General features: G+C 35.0%; 1 protein-coding gene and 1 non-coding gene across 4 annotated transcripts; one reads left to right on the top strand and one right to left on the bottom strand.

Moving 5' to 3' along the window:
• Nucleotides 1-6,865: 6,865 nt before the first annotated feature.
• On the top strand, nt 6,866-6,939 carry TRNAN-GUU (transfer RNA asparagine (anticodon GUU)). Its single transcript has one exon. It is a non-coding gene; the product is annotated as a tRNA-Asn (tRNA).
• A 2,110-nt stretch (nt 6,940-9,049) lies between these two features.
• LOC135581614 (transcriptional corepressor LEUNIG_HOMOLOG-like) lies at nt 9,050-22,387 on the bottom strand. Of its 3 annotated transcripts, none has more exons than XM_065104897.1 (18): nt 22,187-22,387; nt 21,897-22,096; nt 21,700-21,797; nt 20,313-20,422; nt 19,925-20,223; nt 19,766-19,838; nt 19,572-19,677; nt 18,965-19,011; nt 18,585-18,878; nt 16,703-16,771; nt 16,360-16,569; nt 16,129-16,267; nt 15,939-16,048; nt 11,858-12,007; nt 10,781-10,936; nt 10,581-10,697; nt 10,295-10,492; nt 9,050-9,476 (listed from the first exon to the last, which is right to left on the bottom strand). In XM_065104897.1, the coding sequence occupies exons 2-18, from the start codon at nt 21,926-21,928 to the stop codon at nt 9,333-9,335; spliced, it is 2,352 nt and encodes a 783-aa protein (XP_064960969.1). In that variant the 5' UTR covers nt 21,929-22,096; nt 22,187-22,387; the 3' UTR covers nt 9,050-9,332. The 3 variants fall into 3 exon arrangements, with proteins under 3 accessions (XP_064960969.1, XP_064960970.1, XP_064960971.1); XM_065104898.1 differs by having other exon boundaries at nt 21,897-21,996; XM_065104899.1 differs by having other exon boundaries at nt 9,120-9,476; nt 21,897-21,991; nt 22,187-22,322.
• Between the last annotated feature and the right edge of the window lie 916 nt (nt 22,388-23,303).

Here is a 23,303-nt window from a genome sequence, read left to right as displayed (position 1 = left end):
TTTAATTGTTCTTTCTGAAGCTCGTACGATGTGATTCGTAATCCCTAACCAAGAACATGTTATTTGGAGTCATGATGAATCGACATTTATACGGGACCGATTCATGGTGAGCTATTTTTTACAGTTTTCTTGACCCAGAATGTAAAAACCTATAAATTATCGGTATGTTGTTACTTGTGTGGACTTATTGTCTTTTAATCTAATGAAGAACTATGAGCCAATTGGGCAATCCAAGATATATTTCATTTCAAGAAAAAAAATATGTTATTGTTGAAATGCCTAACGCTAATGCTGATGATCAATCTTGTTCAATTGTCTGCAGACAGAGGATGTAATTACTAGATCAGCGATGAAGCTATAAAGTGGATTTTAGGAGCACTAAGGTTACTTTCTGCTTCTCCTCTATTTCCCATCGAAAAGATTGTTTGTCTGAAATCGTAATGCGAAGAGTTATTTCATGACCTAAATTCTAATTAATTACTGCCATATCAGATTCCAACACTTGCTCTTATTGGATCGTTATATGCAATAGAGAATTCCTCTGTTTGTTTGACGTTGTACTGCATTTTCTTGAAAATATTATACCAAGTTCATCACATGATAATGCATGCATGATGTACCAATGTAGCTGCTGGATGGTAGAATGAACCTAACAGAGGACATTTAACCATGATTTACTAATTTAGCTATGGTATTCAATGAACATGAACATATAGATTGTGTGTTTCCATTAATATGTATTTAATTCTACTTTGGATTTTAAAACAAAATGGAGCGTAGCATCCATTGATATATTTTCTTTTGGATGTCAAACTTGTTGCTTCTACATAATATTGTTGAAAATGTCATTAGTGTCTTATCTTTATGTCAACCAAGGTAAACAAACTAGTAGGAGTTATCATAAACTTCTAATCACAATAGAAAATTGTGTGAAAATTAAATGGTGGCAATAAGGTTTCATTTTTTTCTGATCAAGGCAGCATTTGGAGCTGAATTGATGGTGAGTATTAATGGAGGCGGAGTGTCCTTTCGGGGTGTTGTACTTTGTTGCATCGTTTGCTATGAGTTGTGACATCATGATAGGATTCTTTATATTTTACTTATAATATTTGTGTGTTATTTGGAGAGTAGACGGTTGCTTACGTAGTCTATTGAATTAGATAAGATATTACTATAAATTTGATTAGATTTTGACTATGATTATTAATCAATAAAAGAATTATTTTTAGTAAGATTCCTTATGAGATAACTTTGATGGGAGAATTTTTTTAATTATTTATCTTAGACTCTTTCCTCGCACCTATAAATAGATAATACCTTTTTAGGATTCAATACGTGTGATAACATAATATACATGAGATTATAGATCTATTATCATCTATCTTTAGTTGATATTTCATCGCTCATAGCGGTCTTATAAAAGATAAAAAAAAAAAAAGAAGAAAAGTTATTCAGTTGTCCTCGAGTCGATGTGAGGTGAAGCTCTTAGGACAATTATGTGTATCTTGAATAGGGTTCTTAGTAAGTCAGTTTTATTAACTTTATTTGAGTTATGGACTAATAAAAAATTTAATTTGAGATATCTACATGTTTGGAGTTATTCTACAAAGATAAGAATCTCTAATCTACATAAAAATTAGGTCCAAGAATTATTTTATGTAATTTATTGATTATTCATAAAAATTCAAGGGATAATATTTTATTATTTTAATTATAGTATGACTATAGTAGAATCTGGTAATACAATATTCCTAAAAAATGATAAAATTAATATAAGTGAAAATTTTTAAAAGATTAATTTTGATATAGAGGAGATATAGGTTGATACTATTTTATTATTTTATATTTGAAAGATTATTGTTCCTTAAATCATTGAAGGAATTAATGAGAGTAAATAACAAAATAATATTGATGAATTCTCACGTGATATTAATGTCATTTCTAATGATCTTATAGGACAACCACAACCGGTAGTCTTAAAAAGATCTCAAAGAGAAAAAAGACTTATTATTTCTGATGATTATATGATATATTTACGAAAATGAGATTATGACATACGAATCAAAATAGACTCTTATCATTTTCACAAGTTATGAAAAGCAATGATTCTGAAAAGTGTATAATGCAATGAAAGAATAGTTAAAGTGATTCTAAACTGGAACAATATCTGGAAACTCAATGAATTGCCTAATAATTGTAAAATAATCAGTTGCAAATGACTCTTTAAAACAAAACATAACTAAAAGGACACTATTAAATAATATAAAACCAAACTTGTGGCTAAAGGTTTTTTTCAAAAAAAAATCGATTATAATGAGACTTTTTCTCTAGTTTATAAAAAAGACTAGTTGAGGATTGTCATGACATTAGTAACTCATTATGATCTTGAGTTACATTAGATGAATTTGAAAATAGTATTTTTTAATAGGGATCTAGATGAAAAAATTTACATGGAATCAATTAAAAAATTCGTAGAGAAGGAAAAGAAAAGTTGAACGTGCAAACTTAAGAAATGTATTTGTGATAGTAAACAAGTTTTCAGACAATGGTATATAAAATTTCATAATATTATTATTTTTTTAGATTTAAGAAAATATTTTTGATCAATGCATATATCTAACGTCACTGGAAACAAGTTTATTATATTGGTCTTATATGTGAATAATATTTTTTTTGTCAGTAGTGATCTTGATTTATTGCACAAAACTAAGATATTTCTTATCAATAATTTTAAGATAATTGATATAAATGAGGTAGTTTATGATTTTGATATTGAGATATATAGGGATAGATCTCAAGGATTATTAGAATTATCTAAAAAATGATATATTGATCAAGTCTTGGAGAATTTAGCATGCAACCTTATTCAGCTAATGAAACACCTATTATTATGAGTGAAAAATTCAATCAAAGCGAGTGTCTTAATAATAACTTGGAAAATAGTCAAATGAAGGATATTCTTTATACATACGCAGTTGGAAGTTTATTATATACTCAAATAAGTACTAGATTAGATATCAGTTTTATAATTGAGATGTTAAGTGGATACCACAACAACTTAAGAATGAAAAATTGAAAAACTAAAAAGAAAGTGATGAGATATTTATAGGGGATAAAAGAATACCTGCTCACATACAAAAGATCATATCAGCTTGAAGTGATAGGATATTCATATATTGATTTTACGAATTGTCTCGATAGTAGGAAGTTACTTTAATATTTATATTTATGTTAGTTGGAACAATAATTTTTTGAAAAAGTATAAAGCATATCATTAACAATGGAAGCTGAATTTATGGCTACGAAATTTTATCTCAGGACCTAATGTGGTCAACTCAATTGTTAGGTCGCTAAGGATATTTTGTAATAATATCACAACAGTTTTTTTTTCGAAGAATGACAAGTACTTTAGTGTTTTCAAGCATATCGAGATAAAGACTTGATGATTAAAGAAAGAATCTAAAAAAAGAACTCGAGTGCCACTTTAATTATTATTGATCTATTTACTAAGGCTTTATAGCCTAAAGTGTTTAAAGAATATGTTCTTAGAATAAGACTTGTAAGCAACTCATAAGAGATATGACATTGCATGTTTAAGTGAATATTATTATTGATATTTTTTTCTTACTTAATTAAGTTTATTTGTTTCTGTTATCCTACTTATATTTATATATAAGTATATTATAGTTGAATGTGATAACAAAATCATCTAAACAAGACAATCGTTTATGATATTTATGTATATATACATCAATATATTATTATGATAGATATTGTTCAAATTATTTATGACAATCATGCTAGGGAAAAGAAAAACTACAGAGCAACTTCTCAACTATCCGTCATAGGCCATTGACTGCCTGAAATGTGACAGTGCTCTTTAGTTTTTAACATTCAGCCAAAGGATATGAGTCTCAAGTGTTAGGATCTGCCTTATCAGTATATTTTCTTAATGTAAATTTAGCTTACAAAATTTATGTCTTTTAACATTCTGAGTGTACCACAATATAGGAAAAGGGCTCCGTAGTTTGTAAGTTGTTTGTCCAGAACATGTTTGTCTATCAATTCTAAGTTAGAAGGCCTCTAAACACAAATGAGAGAAGAGATGATTTATCTAAACAACGCCAATAAGCCACAAGTCCCAACATGATCAATCTAACTATTCTTATATATTTTTACATAATTGAAATTCTTTACTTTGGGAGGATAGCTTTTTTCTGTGGCAGGCAAGCAATGGCCATTATTCTCATATAGTTGCATGTTAGGCTGATGGAACGATGCTATGCAGCCCACTGGGTTTTTACAAAGTTAAATATCTTCAATGACATGATAAATTATCTTGTTTAGCATTATGAATCGTTTGTAAATGTACTAAAATATTCATACAACACAAGCTGATGGGAGACCATTAATTTGGGGAAATTGATCAGTCTATATCTTAGTGAAACAGTTTGGGCCTTCTCCATGCCTAAACGCTTGATCTTTTCCAGTATTAGTTCTATATCTGTTTGATACCATTTCCACATGCCCTTGTGGAAATTCCAAAAAATTTATGTCTTTTAATATTCTGAGTATACCACAATACAGGGAAAGGGCTCCGTAGTCTGTAAGTTGTTTGTCCATAACATGCTTGTCTGTCAATTCTAAGTTAGAAGGCCTCTAAACACAAATGAAAGAAGAGATGATTTGTCTAAACAACTCCAATAAGCCACAAGTCCCAACATGATCAATCTAACTATTCTTATATATTTTTACATAAAAGAAAACCAATCTCATGACATAACCTTGTTAAGAGAACTTATTATCTTTGTTGGTAAATCATGGAATGTGAAATCCTATTTAAGAATGCAACATCTTGTTTATATAATAAATACACTAAGTAATTTATGGAAGAAGGGTTCTTTGCTTGGAAATCTTGGAATCTCAAATCCTATTTACAAATTCATCCAAAACCCTCTGAGCATGAACCTTAATGGCTTAAGGACTAAAATAGGACTCGGAGGCAAGTATACAACTGAAAATATGCAATTTAAAATTTATCTTAAATAGTAAATATAATTATGAAGGAAAATACATCCAAAGTAGAACACTCAACCATATAGAGACTCATTTTTAGTACTGGTCAAAGTGCATTCATGGTGATGGTTTAGAGTCTAGCTGCTCTATTGGAGCAACATCAAAGAAAAAAAGAACTTTGAAGCAACTCTTACATGGAATGTTGTGGTCGGCATGATTTAGGAAGAATAAGTCATAGACTGTTAGGTTTATTCTTAGAGAGCAACATCAGCATCCTATTGCATCGGACAATTTATATTTGTCACACACAACATCTTTTATGTCAAAAGTAGAAACAAAACATATATTGTTGGAAAATAACATGCAGGAGTAGAACATATATTATTTCATAGAAGTTGTTAGCCAAATTAATATTATGTAAATCGGCAATGCTGAGGTTCTGTTCAAGTATCAAAGTTAAGTTAATTACAATAGACAATGCGTATTTCTTTACTTTTCTATGGACCGCATTATATGATTTTATCCTATTTCTTGTGTGATTTTTCAAGTCATAAATTTGCTAAAGATGGCTCAAAGTCAGCATTATTAAATCTTACACTAGATTCTGAAAAAGGTGTTGTTATTATCATGTACTAACCGTCATCTCAGCGATTCTCCAAACTGATACTTGATGTGGGCAGAACAAGAGTTTGTAGAATTTTGTGTTTGAGCATGCATGCAAGACACCACTGTTTGGATTCTCTAAAATGGTGAACTTCTATCACTTTCCATGATTCATGTATTATTTCCTACTTCACTTGTTTTTTTTCATTTTTTTTCCCAGAGGGAGGCTACATTTTTTGAGTTTAATGGTTTCACTGATCACAATGTTTGTTCAGATTTTGTAGGTACATTTCGTTGTCAGCTTTTTCATTAAAAGTAGTTCTTACTCCCCCTATAGATTGGTTAATTAACTATGGTATTTAAAGTAATTAAGTTGTTCAGTCACCTAGTTTCTGTTGATAATTAACATGTTGGACTTAAAAATATTTTTCTTATGGGAAGATTATTGGTTAACTTGATAGAGAATCACATCATCTTATATGTGCACATGTATTTTTTGTGTATATGTCTAGTTAGTACTTACAAGGACTAAGGGTTCAAAGAGACGAATGTAAGAGACAACGTTATATTTTATAGGATAAAAAGAAGAAGTCATGGAAACTCCTTTTGTCTCTTGGTATATTGTTTGATGAGACAATAGTTTTATGTTTGTTGGTTTCCTATAGGTAGGTACGGGAAACATTGTTTTTTCTGTTTGTGAAATGCTAGGTAGATTCCATCTTTCATCACTTGGTTTGATGTGTATCACATTGGCATGTTAAGGAAATTAATTGCTTGCATGCTAATGACAGTTGGTCACCAGTTAAGTGCCAAAGAGTCTACCCTGCTTCAGGATGCTTGAATTCTGTCACTAATATTTAGTCAAATGACTTGCTTTGCAGACCTTTGATTAAGCAAAATATTTAAATTAGTGCCCAAACAAAATGATTAAGCAGCCTTTGAGAAATCTGCTGTTTCAATCGAACAACTTAGCTGTCCAGAGAGGGAGGGAGCAAAGAATGAAGTTGCGAGAAGACGGGTAACGATAATCTCATGATATGAATTTTTCATTATCTTGTTGGCAACATAGAAGATTTTATAACCTCTCATTGTTTACCTCTTTTCGTGTGATTTTTTGGATCACTTGTGACGTTTAACCTTCTCTAGTTGATGTATTTACTTTGAGAATAACAGGACCTCGGTGCTCATTTAATGCTTCGTCAATAAATATAATCATTTAATATTTGTTTAAATTTATTTATCAAAAGCTGGAATAGCTCAGTTGGTTAGAGCGTGTGGCTGTTAACCACAAGGTCGGAGGTTCAAGCCCTCCTTCTAGCGTTGTTATTAAATATAAATTTTATATTTCGCTTTTCTTCGAAAAACTTCTATATAATCAAAACATTGTGATGATTTTTTTTGTCATATTTGTACAATAGTTCTCGATGATAATTTGTGATATATTCTCTACCGCCAAAGTTGGGTTAATCTATTTCACATCCTGGTGCAACCTCAATTTATGTATTAATTTGTTTGGCATCTATATGGTTTCGGCATAAGTTAATTGTCTTGCTCTGCTGATTTTAGTTTTTCTTAAGAACCTGGATTTTATTTAGTATGTCACTTTGTTGCTTTTGACGGACCTGTTTAGTTTAGTTTGCTTTACGGCTGTCGTTCACTGTTTCGAGGACGAGAGAAAAGGGATGTCGTTATGTGATTGCCTCATAACACTTCTTCAACTGGTTTTGGAATTAATTATATCCATAGAAATTAACTTCTATGGATAGAGGTTGATACAGTCACTTACTTTTTGTTCCCTTAAACTGCAACCTCATTGGGCAAAAAAAATCTGAAAAAAAAGAATAAACCGTTTTACTTATGATTCACTTAATTGTTCATTTGGTGGTGTTAGTAATTAGCAAATGTTTATTTATTGTAACTACTAAGGTGCTTTCTTCCTTCAAGATTTGTTTGACAAGTTTAAAAATGTGGGTTCGACTTATCTATTTTTAAATGTGATCATCTATCCTTTATCTATTTTCATGACCTCATATTGAGGAAGATGTTATTTATAATTGGTAATTTCGTTGTTCATGTTCTGATTCTACTCTTTTACAACTTGCGAACTCGTATAATGGTTTCTCAGGCAACTAAGTCACACACAGTTGGATTTCAACCCCATCGATGCCGGTGATTCACTCGCATTCATGTTTGTTCAATGAATCACTACACATGTCGGAAGCGACCAAAGCATTTACAGTAAAATCGTAAACTTTCACCATAGGAACATCGGAGCAAGGTTCGTAATATCGTACCGTACCGGTATTTCGATCTGGGCTCGGTACCGATACGATACGGTATACCGAGCGATACACCCAGGTGTATCGAGCGGTACACTCAAGTGTGCCGAGTACTGTAGCACTGTTATAGTGCTATAGTGCACTCGGACCGGTAACAAACGGTCCGCGAACCGACAACCGATCGAACCGATACGTACCGGGCAGTACAGTTGAGCGGTACACTCAAGTGTGCCGAGTACTGTAGCACTGTTATAGTGCTATAGTGCACTCGGACCGGTAACAAGCGGTCCGCGTACCGACAACCGATCGAACCGATACGTACCGAGCAGTACAATTCGGTACTGTAGACCCTGCATCGAAGATCATTTAATGGAGAGATTAGCATATGATGTATAGTGATTTAGACCAATAAAGAACTGAACCCTTTGCTCAGTCATCGCTCCTTAAAAAGGAAGACTACGACCAACAACATAATTAACCTATGGATTTCTATGCTGGAGAAGACCATAAATTGGGCTTCCGTAATGACCTAAAGGACTAAGAGACGAATAAGCTCATGCTTTGATGCTAGGTAGGGTCTGATATAATGGGGTCTGAAGGGTTGCAAACGTTTGTCGTGCAGATTATGGTCTTGCGACAGTTTACGAATATATATAATGAATACTATGTCTCCTTTTTGTTTCAAAAAAAAGAAAAGAAAATCAATTAAAATAAAGCTAAACGACAACCAGACACAACTCGTTTTCATGTCATCCAAAATGTAGTCACATTATGATCTATCATGATTTTGATAGATAAAATAGATAAAAAAAATAGATAAAACAAATCAAAAAATAGATCAATTATGATCTAAATCAAATCACTTTTTTTTTATTCCTATACATGGGATTCCTTCAAAACCTGAGAATATTCTCTTCTTTTTTTTTACACAATTCTTAAGACAATTTCATATTTCTTTCATCTTCCTATAAACGCACTAATTTTTTTATTGTGCGGACCAAAAGGAATAATGACGTTGGATTATACCAAGTCAAAAATCAAGTGGATATATATATATATATATATATATATATATATATATATATATATATATATATATATATATATATATATATATATATATAGGGTGAAAAGTTCTCAAGAAAGTTCAATGTTCCAAATCACTCTGTCGATTGACAGTGATACATATCTTTGAAGCTACCTTAAGAAAGAAAATGAAGATGAGAGAAAAAGGACCAAATACTGTTCCCTCTTCCAATGTCTAGTGTCAACTCCCTAGACGAGTAAAGTTGCAAACTCACATATAAAGACCACCAAGAGACTGTCGGGCTTTCTGTTTTATTGTCCCTGGAGCTACAAATCAAATCAAGAACTAATATAAACACCACTAAGAAGAAGCACCTTATGTCCATCTATCCCTGATTGCAGCTACCACTATTTCCATAATTTAACAGATTTGTCGTGGCTAGCAGATGCGACCAATCCAGTCGAGTGTGATTGCGCCAAGGCTGCAATAACACCTTCATGCGCTTGAATTCCGCTGCTCTTTGTCCCAATGATGTCCCACAGCTCTATTGTCTGCATAAATTGAAAGAGCGCTCAGCAACCAAGGAAATCTATATAAGCAGTTCCTGCCTGTTACAGTAGTGTTTTCACTTGTCACAGTATTTTTGGCTTGTTATACTGTTTTGACTACCACAATAAAAATCCTATATGACTTACTCGAAAACACTGTAAATGATTTAAATGGACTCCCAACTTGAACCAAACTAGTTACAAGCCTAAAAATATAATATTATAATGGTCTATGAGCAATGACAATCAAATAGACACAATATGATGTCACTTACAATGTTTTTCAATAACATTTATAATATTTTTAGTACCTCAATGACACACTATAGACACTATTAAAAAACACTATAAACGATCGAAATGAAAACACTATAACAATTGAAAATTTGTTTTTAAAAAAAAAAACAAATGAAAAAATTTGCGAGAAAACTTTTGAGAGATATTTTGTGTATTTTTCAAATTAGAGTACTGTTTGGGAAATACCCAAAATATGAGTATTTTCTAAGGAAATCGCCCTTTTTTCAACACATCTTTATAAGGCTCTAATCAAGATACTATTTTTATGATAATCTAAATGGTAAAACAGCTTTCTGAGAATGCATAATAAATCAGAGAACGGTTAGGACAGTGTATGCGAGGAGTCTTTTTCATACAAACTTGAGCAGTGTACTTGTTATTTGCCTACTATATTTGTTAAAAGAACTTGATATCAACATTCAATACTTAAGTGGAAAAAGCAAATTATTCAACGACTAAAAGAGGATAGCTGAGAATTCATGCAAACTACTTTATACAACATTATATGATTAACATAGATATACCTGATAGCCACCAATAATCAAGATTTGGGGGCATCTTGGATGGAAGATGCATGAATGAAACTGGTTTCCGGTGGAGTTCAGTTCATGGATACACTCCCAAGTTTGCAAAGACCATACTTTAACTAAGTCCTGACTAACAGAAGCAAGAGTTTTGCCATTTGCATCCCAGCAAATGGCGTGGACCTCCTTCTTATGACCCTGTGATGCATAGAGAGAGATTGATAAGCAATGGAAGCAAACTAATGATTGACTATGTTCTAGAAGTTAGAAAGTTTGTCAAATGGACCTGCAACGTGCGTGTCTTTGTATGCGTCTCAACATCGAAAATAGATACAACATTTTCTGCAGCTGCAGCCAGAAACTGTCCACTTCTAGGCTGAAATCTCACTTGTACTGTAGCACCCTGGTTCACCAGCAAAGAAGACTAAAAAATTTCGAACTTTTGTGATCAACCAAGTGAATTCATAAAGATACCATGGAACCAACCTTAGAAACACGTTTACACATATACTTGTCAGAACTCCAGTACCGGATCTCACCATTGTCATCACAAGAGCATAAAATATCCATCTCTTTGGGATGAAAATCAACTGATGTTACATGCGAGGTGTGCCCAGTGAAAGTATTTAAACAATGAATTGACTACAAAACAAACAAGGGAATATAATCAGCATAAAAGGAATAACCAGAGTAACAATAAGACATAAACATAAATAAAATTTGAATGTCCTCTAAGCTTACAATTTTAGAAATTGGATATGACTATCAATGAAGCAATCTTACACCAAAAACACAAAAGTAAACAAAATGAAACAACTATTTAAATAAAAAGTTAAGAGATGCTAAATTGATTTTCTTGTGACTCTGATACAACCAAGTAAGGATCATATTAGTAGGGAAATTTCTGCAGGCAAGAAAGATGATTAGATTTATATAGATTAAGAAAAAAAAAAGGAAATCTAGATTTTTCAACAGATGGATGGTATCTATTATTTTAAAAAGGTAGAGGATAAGGAAAAAGCTGACGATGCTTGTTGCAACTTTGAGCCAAGTGACAAGAGTGGCTGGTGGTTTTAACACATCCAACAGAGACCAATAACAGATCACTAGAAAGAAGCAAGTCAATTTCAAAGAAGTAATCACAAAAGACATAAAGGAAGGCCAACTACCTACATAAGTTTAAAGTTTGAACAATGTTTTTTTGCCTACAAATCACCAAAGAGCATGCCTTATCGAGCTTAATGGCAAGAGAAGATAACTCTACCAAGGAGCACTTAAATGGATATGAATTTCTTTCATAATTGTTGATGTGAAATCCTAAGACAAAAGCTCCAACAGAGAAGTATAAAAGATAAAAGACAGGTACCTCTACATACGGATATATTTTTTAGGATAATATCTAATCAAATCTGGGTATTAATTGGATTCCTGAGAATTAACAAACAAGTTCTTAGAAATAATTAATAAGGTCAAAAATTTAGATATGATTTAATACACTAATTTGTGAGTATAACTAAACAACTAACAAACCCGCAATATAATGACGGTGATTAAAAAACATACTTCTGCTGCATTCCATAGTCGAACAGTTTTATCAAAAGAAGATGTTGCCAGCTGACTTGAGTTTGGCCTAAAACAGACATCAGTAATAATATGAGAATGCTCTTGGGAACTGCTCATGGTTTGCATTGTATCCATGTTCCAGAGGACAACCTATTACAGATAAAATATAAGATGGTAAGCACCTGAAACAATGAAAAATAAACCATGGCAGTTAAGATTGTTACTTATATGCAACATGGAAACAACTGAGAGAATCATCATATGAAAAACACCACTATAATCAACAAAAAAGAACCTATCTCTACCTGTACATGAACCCACAGAATATGGTTTTTCTTGTAGGAGCTTCATCTCCTTTATTACAGTCAACCAGATGATTACTTTCTTTCGAACAAAACATGTTTTTTTCCTTCATATATAATCTTTACACCAGAATATATACAGACTTACTGCTCCCATATGCCAGATTCAAAATCAAATGTTATTGTCTATGTTCTAAATCCAATGGCTCAAGATTTGCACAATTCCCATCATGCCAAAGTGCATAAAATGGGGACTCAATGAAGAGCTTGCACTTAGTTCCTACTTTTAGTACATTGCAACAGAACTTTTAGAAAATGGACTGCAAAATTTGCATAAAATTGGACCAAAAAAGTTGTTTATATCTAGTATTTAGTTGCACTATTAAATGAGATTAACATAAGTCTTCTACCATATATCTTCACAAAATAGACCAAGAATCCTAGTCAAAATGGCAAAATAAATTTGGATTTCTTGAAATTGACATCACACTACCACATTTTGGATAAGAAGACCTATTCAATAGATAATACACAACATAGGAGGACCTGATAACTTGAGAACAGGAAAAGAATAGGGAGTCAACAACATGAATCAATCAGATGAGATGCATGCATATCTTTTATGAAACAAAACAATATTAACTCATTTCATTTTTCAATTGCTTGACAAGAAAACAATAATCATAAATTCTAGGCCATGGTTTTAAATGATGAAGAGTTGCAACCATACTGTGACATATGATCTCAACATAGACCCTAAGAGTATGCTGATGCTGATAGAAGCTATAGGACTGTCAGCAAATAGGGGATTATTGGAGTATTGCAAGTTTCCATGGTTATATCACTTTGGGTTGGAATTATTTACAGTTGACCATTTGGGAAAGTTTTTGAAGGCAAACACACCACAGTAAAAGGATAAAGAGTTAAATGTTCTGTATCTTCTTTCTCCCTTCACCATGTGTTGCTATTGAAGCCCTCCACCCCTTTCGTTCTGCTCACTACCAAAATCATGTCTACCACAAACCAAAAACAAACTCCATTAGCTCCAATCTACTCGCCATGGTGCTAACAGCATATAAGGATCTTGTCAAAGAGATGCTCTGCCTCTCTCCTGTTAGGAACGAGTCGGCACTAAGAGGGGGGGGTGAATTAGTGCAGTGGTAAAAACGTCGGTTTCAAAAAATTCGTTACGATTAAAACCAATTCGGAAGATGTTAACTTGAAAGCATACCGAAGAGTGTAGTGGATGTAAAGCAAGTAATGAGAAGGCAATTTGCAGTTAAAGTAAATTACTCAAAAGAAATGCAAACCAGATTTTTATAGTGGTTCGATCGTCGTGACCTACATCCACTCCACCGATTCCTCTTCCGTCGAGGCCACCGGCATCCACTATCAGTCTTCCTTCAATAGGCAAAGACCAACCACTTTTTACAGCTCTTTCTCCTTTTACCAGGTTTAGGAGATAACCCTTACACCCCCGCTTACTCCTCTCTCAAACTATTCTAACACTTAGAACTTTGAGAGGAGTTCACACAATTAAAACAGAGTTTTCTTTCCTTTTTTGCTCTCGGTTGTGTGTACTTTAACCAGGGATGAGAGGGGTATTTATAGGCCTCAAGTTGATTCAAACTTGGAGCCTAAAAATGTCTCATCCCGGGTCTCCCGGGTACGGGCGATACCACCGTCAGTGCCAGTCTGACACTGACACTGGGCGGTACCACCGCCCAGTCTGGTGGTACCACTGCTTGACACCTTGCATTGGGCGGTACTACCACCTGACAACCTCTCGAAGACTGTGTTTGGGCGGTACCACCGCCCAGACCGATGATACCACCGCCTGACACGGTCTCGGAGACTGTGCCACAACGGTGCCACCTGTTGGGTCATTGTTTGGGCCTTTCATTGGGCCCGACACAGTCCATACATGGGCCCAACTGGCCCCTAATTGGGTTGGCCCAATTCCAATCCCAATTATGTGCTAACTACGAATTCTAAGACATTTACTAAGCTAAACAAAGTCCGTAAGTCTATGTTTCTTCCGGTGAACTTCCGATGATCTCTCGGTAATGTTCTAGCGGACTCCCGACAAGCTCTTGGACTTCACGACGATCTTCTTAGCGAGTTCCGACGAGCTTTTTTGGCAAGCTCCTGGACTTCTCGGTCAATTCCGGTAGAACTTCCGACGAACATCCGGACTTCCGACGAACTCTCGAACTCCCAACGAAATCACGTTCTTGACTCCGAGACTTCATTTTGCTTTATGCCTTGCAATCGTAGTTAATCCTGCACACATAAAAACCTACTTCGATCTAGATAATTATTACAAAGCTTGAATCATGTTGTCTGACATGTTATTGGTTCATCGATGCTTCGTCCGATTCTTCAGCGCATCATCCTCTCTTGCGGCCGATTGCCCAATCGGCCAGTTGACCTCTGCAACTCCGATATCCTTAGCGCAATATCCGCTCTTCTTGACCCGATGCCCAAAACCATGGTCCGAAGCCTTCTGTCGATACATCGACCGATCCTTCGATGTGACGTCCAATCTTCTGACACTTTTTCTCCGGCCCAACATGATTCTTCCTGCTTCCATTGTCTCTCCTTGATCGAAGCTTTCTGCGTCACTCAAAACGCATATCAAATCATAAACACTATCAATTGGTTTCATCATCAAAATATGAGATTCAACACCTCCTACTCTCCTTTCTTCGGTAGAGCAATTATGGTAGAAACTATGAATAACAATGGAGTAGTAGGTGGCAAAGCCAGAATGTGACAAGAACCACCAGATGAGGCAAATCCATTGTTAGAGGTCATGACTAGTCATATTGTTGGAACACCTTCCCCACTCTGTACCCTCCCAAAAATTCACTCTCTAAAATTCCTTTATTTACTCGAACTACAACCGAAGCAAAAACATACTTTCTGTAACATTTTGTTGTTGCAAAAATTGAAAACCTTAATACCCTTTTTTCTCATAGTTAATATCATCTATGTTGCCAAACAGGGCCCTAAATGAATGTTATCCTAACTTATGTCAGCACATTACCAACACATGTGGCATGCCAAGAAAACTATGTACCATGCACCAGAACTCTCAAGTCATCAATTGCTAGAAAGGACATGCATACTTGCAACAACTTGAGCTTTAATCCCCCTGAAAGCTATCTTCCGAGCTATTCAACTAAACACTAACACGTAATTCCACAGAATTGATAGATATTGCCATCTTTATTCCTTATCTTAATGAACAATCTACATCATCAGATGTGCCCATCTGCTTGATGAAATCATGCCCTTGAACCATATTTCTAGATGGATGTGAAATGTAACAGTTACAATTTAGAATTTTGATTATGGTTGATAACAGAAGCAATATAATATGCAACTTATTTAACACAAAGAAACTATCATTTCCTTGACAACCTAATGATGGTTAAGAGAAATGCATAAACAGTCAGAAAAGAATATGGGTGTAGTTAAGTAATATTTTGTTCTGTCTCCACAGAAGCCAACAGGAAACAAATTTAATATGTATTTTTGCTCAATTTATGATTTATATGACACTTTCTTAAAGCTAATAAAGCAAGTTGTATGAGAATCACAATCAAGCAAAAATTAACTGACTACATTGTAACAATTTGATAAAACTTTAAAATATAAGTAGTCAATGACAATCGACATCTATGTCAGGAAGGGAAATCAGTCTGGTATTTATGCTGCACCAACCACATAGTACCCGACCAAGTTGAAATGAATGAAATTGACATGAACGTCACCTTTTTATCATGCCCAGCACTAGCAAGTCTCTTTCCATCTGAAGAGAAGTGGCATGAAACCACTTTGCTGTTACTGGTACAGATGCAACCATACTCACCAAAGGTAAAACCTAAGACAGAGATTCTGTACATGTTAAAAAGTAATTTAGTAGAGGTATAAAACTGAATAGCCAATAGAGAGAACAGGTACCGTTCAGAGATTCTGCATTGTGCTCAGCAGTACTTTTCAATGCAGCAAAGATATCCCGTCCGTCTCCCTCATCATTTGAAAGAAACGATTCAACATTGTCATCCAAAGAACCAACATCCCCAAAATGTTCCAGGTCATCCTGCAATCAGAAGAGCCAGTCATCTTAATCAGATGGTCCCAAACCATTATCTTCCACTTTCATGATAATAACACTGAAATAATTGGACATACCATCTGATTTGAAGAAGCAAGCCCACCTGTTCTATCAGCTCCATACATCATCAAGCTTTTGGACATGGTACTAGCATTTTGCAGATTGCTAGCCATCGAAACTCCATCACCAGTTGTATGAATGGAAGGAGTTGATGGAGGGGAGTTGGCAGAAGGCATACCAGCACTATTTGCAGCTCCAGAGGAGGTAGATTTTCTCTTCCTAGTACTCTAGAAATTGTGTTAAAATTTCACATCGATCAGTATGAATCTATAAGGGTGTGTAAATGCTCAATAAGATACTACCACAATATATATCAGAAAAAGAAAAGGAAAAGGAGGGAGGAAAAATCTACACAAATACCTGTTGCAACTGTTGTTGCTGCACCAGTTCCTGGGTTTGTTGATTAGATGACTGCTGAATCTGGGATGCCTAAAATGAGAACATGCAATTGTTAGCAAGGCAGTCATGCTATCTTTAGGAGGCATAACTGAGTAGCACAGAAGCCAGCGATAAAGACATGAAGAAAAGAATTCAAGACATAAAAAAATGATAAATATGAAGAAGCTTAAGTAAACTGGATCATAAGTGCACCTCAATGTTCCAGCATGGAACAGAACTGCAAGTCAAGAAGCTCTGACATGGTATTCAACATAAAATGACTTGTTAAATACCCTAACCACCCTAAAGAAATGTACCAAACCATAATTAAATAAATTATGATCTCATAAATACTAGCAAACAGGGAAAATTACAACACAGGAAACATATATTCATGTAAATATATACATTTAGAGAGAGAATGTATATATTACATTACTGCAACTAACTCATTGAAAATATGACTAAAAAAAAGAAAGGTCTGATAGCCAATGTTTGATAACTGTTATTGCAGGGATAATCATATTTAAGAGACTAAAACTTTGAGATACCTAAATTAATATGCTAAATTAGCAACAGACATACTAGAGAAGTTTGGAGCAGACAACACATGGAAAGTTCTTTCTGCATTCGTCTTTGGTATGTGTATCATAGGGAAGTCAGGGCATCAAATGGCTGACACCATCAACAGTTCCTTTTTCCCTCTTTGTAATTTAATGCATGTTTGCAGTGATGAGATCTGACTTGAACTTGCTTAAGGCCTACACTTCAAAAGCATGGAAAAATGTTATCAAACTACAAACTTTAGCAAGAGGGTTCAAAAGGACATGCACCAGTTGCAACACCTCAAGAAAGTTCCTCAGTAAATATGTTTCCATGATATGCCAGGCCTTCTGTTAAAGAATGTTGGCACAAAATCCATATCTTCATCCATCATTTTATCCACAGATAGAATATTCAGAAGAGTTTTTCATAGCACTCGGACTGATCCCAAGCTAGATATCAACGAATGAATACCAATTATCCATAAATTTTTGTTGTTGGCCTATTGACCAACTTTTGGACATCCTTATCATTAGGTCTTGGTGCTTTTTCTTGACCCTGCAATCCTTTAACTCCTGAATTTTTGCTTCTTTTCCTAGAAACTAAAATATCAACTAAACAACAACATCAAAATTAAGATCTGACTGTCTGTTTAAGCTTTGTGAAAATCCACGAACTTACCCTCAAATTGTACAGAAGCTACCTATTCAACGTTTACCACATGCAGGCATATTTTAGCAAGTAATCCGTTTAACTTATTAATTCATGGACTCTGATGTCTAAAGACAATTTCTCCTTAGCATCGTGGCTTATCAGACTATCGCTTGCCAAAAGCAACTGAAGAAAAAATCTGCCATTTTATCCAGCAGGCCTGTGACCCTCCACCCAACTTTTCTTGCATTTATTTCATCAAACAAGCCTTATTGGTCAAAATTAACAATCAACTTAAATCATGACAAGTATATTGTCCATGAACAAATAGTTTTCTATGAAAAGTTATGATGAAGCAGCTAACGAAGGTGAAAAGCAAAACAAAAGTTGAACATATGGTTCACACTTCAATGACATGCTTCACTCCCATATAAATTCAAAAGCCATAAATTCTGATTTTCACATATGCAAGAGAGCTAGGTGCCCTCCCGAGCAACACACATGCACAGAAAACAGAAAATAAATAAAAAAACACATATGCAGGAAATAAAGCCTATTCTTTTGATGGTTGAATCAATATCTATCTTTACAACCTAAGTCAGTCAAAGTCAAATGTATTCCACATGTTCTAAGTGTAAATCACTATGAAAAGCAACATAAGAGAACTAACCTTGATGATAGATTGATCCTGTCTGACCTTTGGCGAACTTGACTCGCTAGGAGAACCAATTGATGCATCATTTCCATTCATCTGACCATCTTTCCCACCAAGTCCACTCCTAGGCAGGGCTCGAATCTTACGATGATCCATACCGTAGTTAGACAAATCGATATTGCTTTGTGCTTGGGCCTGTGCTAAATTCTGCTGCTGTTCGTTTGGTGATAGCAGCTGAAACTGGCTTTGATTTGGTAGAAAAGGCTTGTTTACTTGTGGGCCAAAATTTTGACATAATTGATCAATTCCCTATCAAATTGATAAATTGGTACACATGAAAATTGATAAAATAAAGGAAAGAAACAAATTTTCAAAGATAATAGCAATAACCCTACTGCCAAAGGCCAGCCTTTCAGCGGAAGACCACTAACACCTTGGGTTCCTGTGGAACAGGAAAAAGTGCAGGTAAACACAAGTTGCAGATTTTAAATATTTGTAACAGCAAGTGCAAGTAAAACACAAGTTGCAGATTGTGGTTACTTGTAACTATTAAACTTCATTACAAAATCAACAAAAGTACCTGCTCTTGGCAAAACTTCAGTGTTAACTTATAATTACTTTGAACTTTGAAGTAGGATTTCTTGATGAAATGTACCTTCTAAAGATTTTAAACATTTCAAGCATTTCATTGTGGATTTCAAAATACCTACAAGGTAATCTTTATGAAGTCTTGAAATTGACATTATCATTAAAAATTGTGCTTAATTTTAAAAAATTAAGATCCTATGTCACTATGTGTGACATCATAAGGATTTTTTTACATCTAACTATTTAATTTGTATCTTCAGGGAAAGCCTAATGATCTAGAGATCCTTCCATGCAATATCTTAAAGTCCAAATTTGTCAAACTTTCAAGATTTCCATCCTTATATATAATTGTTCTGTAACTATAACATACGTGCAAGAGAAATCTTTTCATGAATTTCCAATGGAGTTGCTTACCAGCACCACCTAATCCAGATTTTGCCTGCATAATCCCTTGGCTATATAATGAAGAAGGATCCTTATGCAAAGATTTGTGCATTGCACCAATGTCACCCTTAATGTCCTGCAATAGTTATATGTTGACAGAATAAACAAAAATCTACAAGGAAAGAAAAAAAGGTAAACAAGGGACAGATGGGGCAAAAGATTACAGATGTCTGTTGATTCTGTCCCTGAATATGTTGCATCGCAGCAGATCCACTGACGGGACTTTGGATAAACTGCCTGCAACCAGATCAGAAAGAACAACTTACTGGTCCTGTTATTAAGCATCCTAGTAACAGTGATGAGATTCAAACACTGGGCAATACCCTGGATGGTTGGTTGCAGATCTGAGAAGTGCAACTCTATTACCGTCGAGAAATTGTGAGGATATTGCAGTATCCATTGACTGTGGCTGCTTCATGCGCTCTTCATAAATTTTAGCAGCCATTATACTAGCTGTTGGTGGTCCCGAAATGCCAGTAATGTTTGTTGCATTCATTGCCCCATTGAGAGAAGGATGAATAGCATTTCTTCTCTGAAATTGTGCCTGTTGCTGCTGCAGGATCTGCACTTGCTGCATGTGCAACTGTCTTTGATGTTCTTCCTTTGCTTTTGCCCGCTGTGTCTGAAGTTTTGACAGAAGATTTCTTGGAGTAACCATTCTAGACCAGAGAATATTAAAAATTGAAAAGAGATTATCTCCAAGGAAGCTACCTCTATGTATGCTGCAGCTACTTGAGAATGTTTTTCATTTGTTCTAGAAATGAAAATATCCCAAAATACAGACCACCACTCGAAAAGGAAGCCTCCAGGAGCATCAATTGCTGCAAGTCAATCCAAGTTATGTGGTTGTTCATATCCAAGTGTGGAACTTTTAAACATGCTTGAAAGCTAGATCTAAAAGGTTGTATACAGCATTTAGTTATGGTTGAACACAAAATAAAAGAAAATAAATCTGATATTCAGAAACCATATAACCCAGGATGTGCTGGCAGAAATGACTTGGTTCTTTTCTGTGGATTTTAGGACTTATCTGTCGTCAATAAATTATCGCAAATAATTACCACCAACATGAATTTCATAATTAGCTTGGTAATATCCAACATATATGCATGATATATATATGTATATATATGTGTGTGTGTGTGTGTGTGTTTGTGTGTGTGTGTGTGTGTGTGTGTATGTGTATATATATATACATATATACATATATACATATATACATATATACATATATACATATATATATATACATAAATACATATATACATATGTATATATATATACATATGTATATATATATACATATATATATATATATGTATATATATATATCATAAATTTTCTACCATTGCAACACAATTCCATTGCACAATGAGGAAATCCATAATCCAACCTACTGAGATATCACTAGGAATACAAAAGATAGAATTTTCATGCTGAAGATAGGAGTGTTTTACAATGTCAAAGAAATTCATGTCCTGAAAGATTGGATCCTATATTTTTCCCTTTTTTCCAAAATTGAAAGAAAATTTTATTATATTAAATAGCATATATGATGCTCACACGTTGAGATCCATCACTTGTGCAATAATGCACTAACCAATCAAATGTCTCAACATAGACTGGGTGTTACATTTATTTGCAGTTTTGGGCACGGTTCTTAAGCAGACCAGCCCATGGAATTGTTAGATGATACTCAAAGTAGTAATGTGGAACGAAAATAGTAAAAGATGCTTTATTAATAGTATTTTTTCCTGTTAATATTTGATAAAAACATAACATACTTTATTAATAGTAAAAGATATTTCAGAATATATGCTTAAGTCCTAGAGTTTGTACGCAACATTTCGCTGATAGCAAATGTAAGTCAACATGTCATCAGGAGGGTCTGGAAAAAAAAAATAGTTGGATGGTTAAACCCACAAGAATCTGGAATGGCTAGATACCAAGACGTAGATCAATACGAGTGCCTTGCTAAACCTACTTCAGGGATTTGTACTATATAAACTAAATAAATAGATTTCTCCCGGTTGATCTTAAAGAAAATGCTGATAACAAGATACAATTTAGGTCAGGGAAAAGAAAAGATTTTACTCACCCACAGGTTCAGCCGAAACTTTCCCCTCTTCCTTGAAAGCTTTGGCAGTGGCTTGCAAGTTCCGTTTCAATAGATAATCATGGATATACACATCAAGCCTAACAAGATAGAATCGAAAGGAATCAAAATTTAAAACAACTAACACAGCATATAATTCCATAAATTAAAAGTCGAGAAAAATCCAAACTCCTACTCACATCTTGTCCGCTTCCCAATTACTCTGCGCCATAATTTATGCTCCAATATACGGCTCTCCACACGAACAATCACAATTCCTATTTCCTTGCAAAAGCTTCACTACCGAGAAAAAAAAAGGGAACAAACTTATCAAACAACCAAACCCCAGACGCAAAAGGCAGACGACGAATCCAAGAAGATGGATGATGCACACCGTATCCTACATTACAGAAACCGACATCGACATTCAAGATTCCCGCACAACAAAAGAAACAAATTAGAATCAACAACAAACGCAAACGAAACCCACAATTTCGTGACACGCGAAGGCAAGAAATCGATTTCCGAACTCCGACTTCAGACCGCCACCCCCTCGTCTGCAATTCCCTTAAACGACCGATTCTTGGGCCTCAACGAACGAGATGAGAGATCAAAATTGCCAAAGCAGTAGACGGAGAAGGCGATCGCGGAAAGATTAGGTCGAGTCGGGAGATATCGAAGACGCGGAAGAGTCCAACCTTTATAAGGGAATGGGGGGTTGGGGGAGGGGGAGCGATCAAACCGCCGCTGGCTTTCGAGCTCCTTCGGCTCGGACCCGAACCGTTGCTTTGGAATCGTCCCGTTACGTCCGAACCAGAGCCAGTGGGGTTCATGTAAATTATATGCGAGAAGGTAATAAAGAGATCTTGATCGTTAAAGATGATATTAACGGTTCTGATCTTATTTCGCATAGGTGTGTGCGTGAGAGTAGGTAATATGTAACAGTAGTCGAAGCACAGCTGTGGGTGCCAGCCCGGGTTAAGTAACGCACAGCTTTGCTGAGAGCCCGGAGCTTATGGGGACCAAATCGAGTCCGAATCCGAATCCGAATCCGAATCCGAACCCTATTTCTGACCCGGAATCTCTCCAAATCCGATTATATCGGATTTAAGTGAATCAGAATGAGAAAAAATATGACACATTATCTTGAACTTGAATTACCTATATATTTAAATTCACCGTAATATCTCCAAACATAAGGTTTCATACACATAATCTAAATTCGAATCATTTTTATGAAAAATATAGGGAACACGAAAAACATCCTAATACTCGAATAATTCTAACAAAAAAGTAAGCTGATATTGCAATATAACTTTAAAGTTTGCGAAAGTCGCTGATTACCTTAACAGTAAATGTTACGGCAAGTAACTTTTTCAGTCGTGACCTCGGGGTCGACGCGGCTGGTTCAGGGCTCCAAATGGTTGGGATCAGACGTGGCTCCTCTTGGGTGGTTGCGGTGGCTGCCACAGGGGCTGCTGGCCGAAAAGTTCCATGGCGTCGGGTGGATTAAGTGGCGGTCGAGTACCTGCACACAGGTCGGGTCGGTTGCTCGGCCCGGCCCCTCCGACGATTAAGTTAGTGAAGCAGAATGGAGTATTTTTATG

The sequence above is a fragment of the Musa acuminata genome, chromosome BXJ2-4, assembly GCF_036884655.1.
Source record: "Musa acuminata AAA Group cultivar baxijiao chromosome BXJ2-4, Cavendish_Baxijiao_AAA, whole genome shotgun sequence".
Classification (NCBI taxonomy): Eukaryota; Viridiplantae; Streptophyta; class Magnoliopsida; order Zingiberales; family Musaceae; genus Musa; species Musa acuminata.
This window is presented reverse-complemented; position numbering and strand designations above follow the sequence as displayed.

Coding starts and splice junctions, on each gene's coding strand:
- LOC135581614 (XM_065104897.1), bottom strand. CDS start 21,928: ATGGCGCAGAGTAATTGGGAAGCGGACAAGAT. Junction 21,798..21,896: donor AATTGGGAAGCGGACAAGAT/GTGAGTAGGAGT, acceptor CTATCTTGTTAG/GCTTGATGTGTATATCCATG. Junction 16,772..18,584: donor AGGATCAATCTATCATCAAG/GTTAGTTCTCTT, acceptor TTCTCATTTTAG/GCATCCCAGATTCAGCAGTC.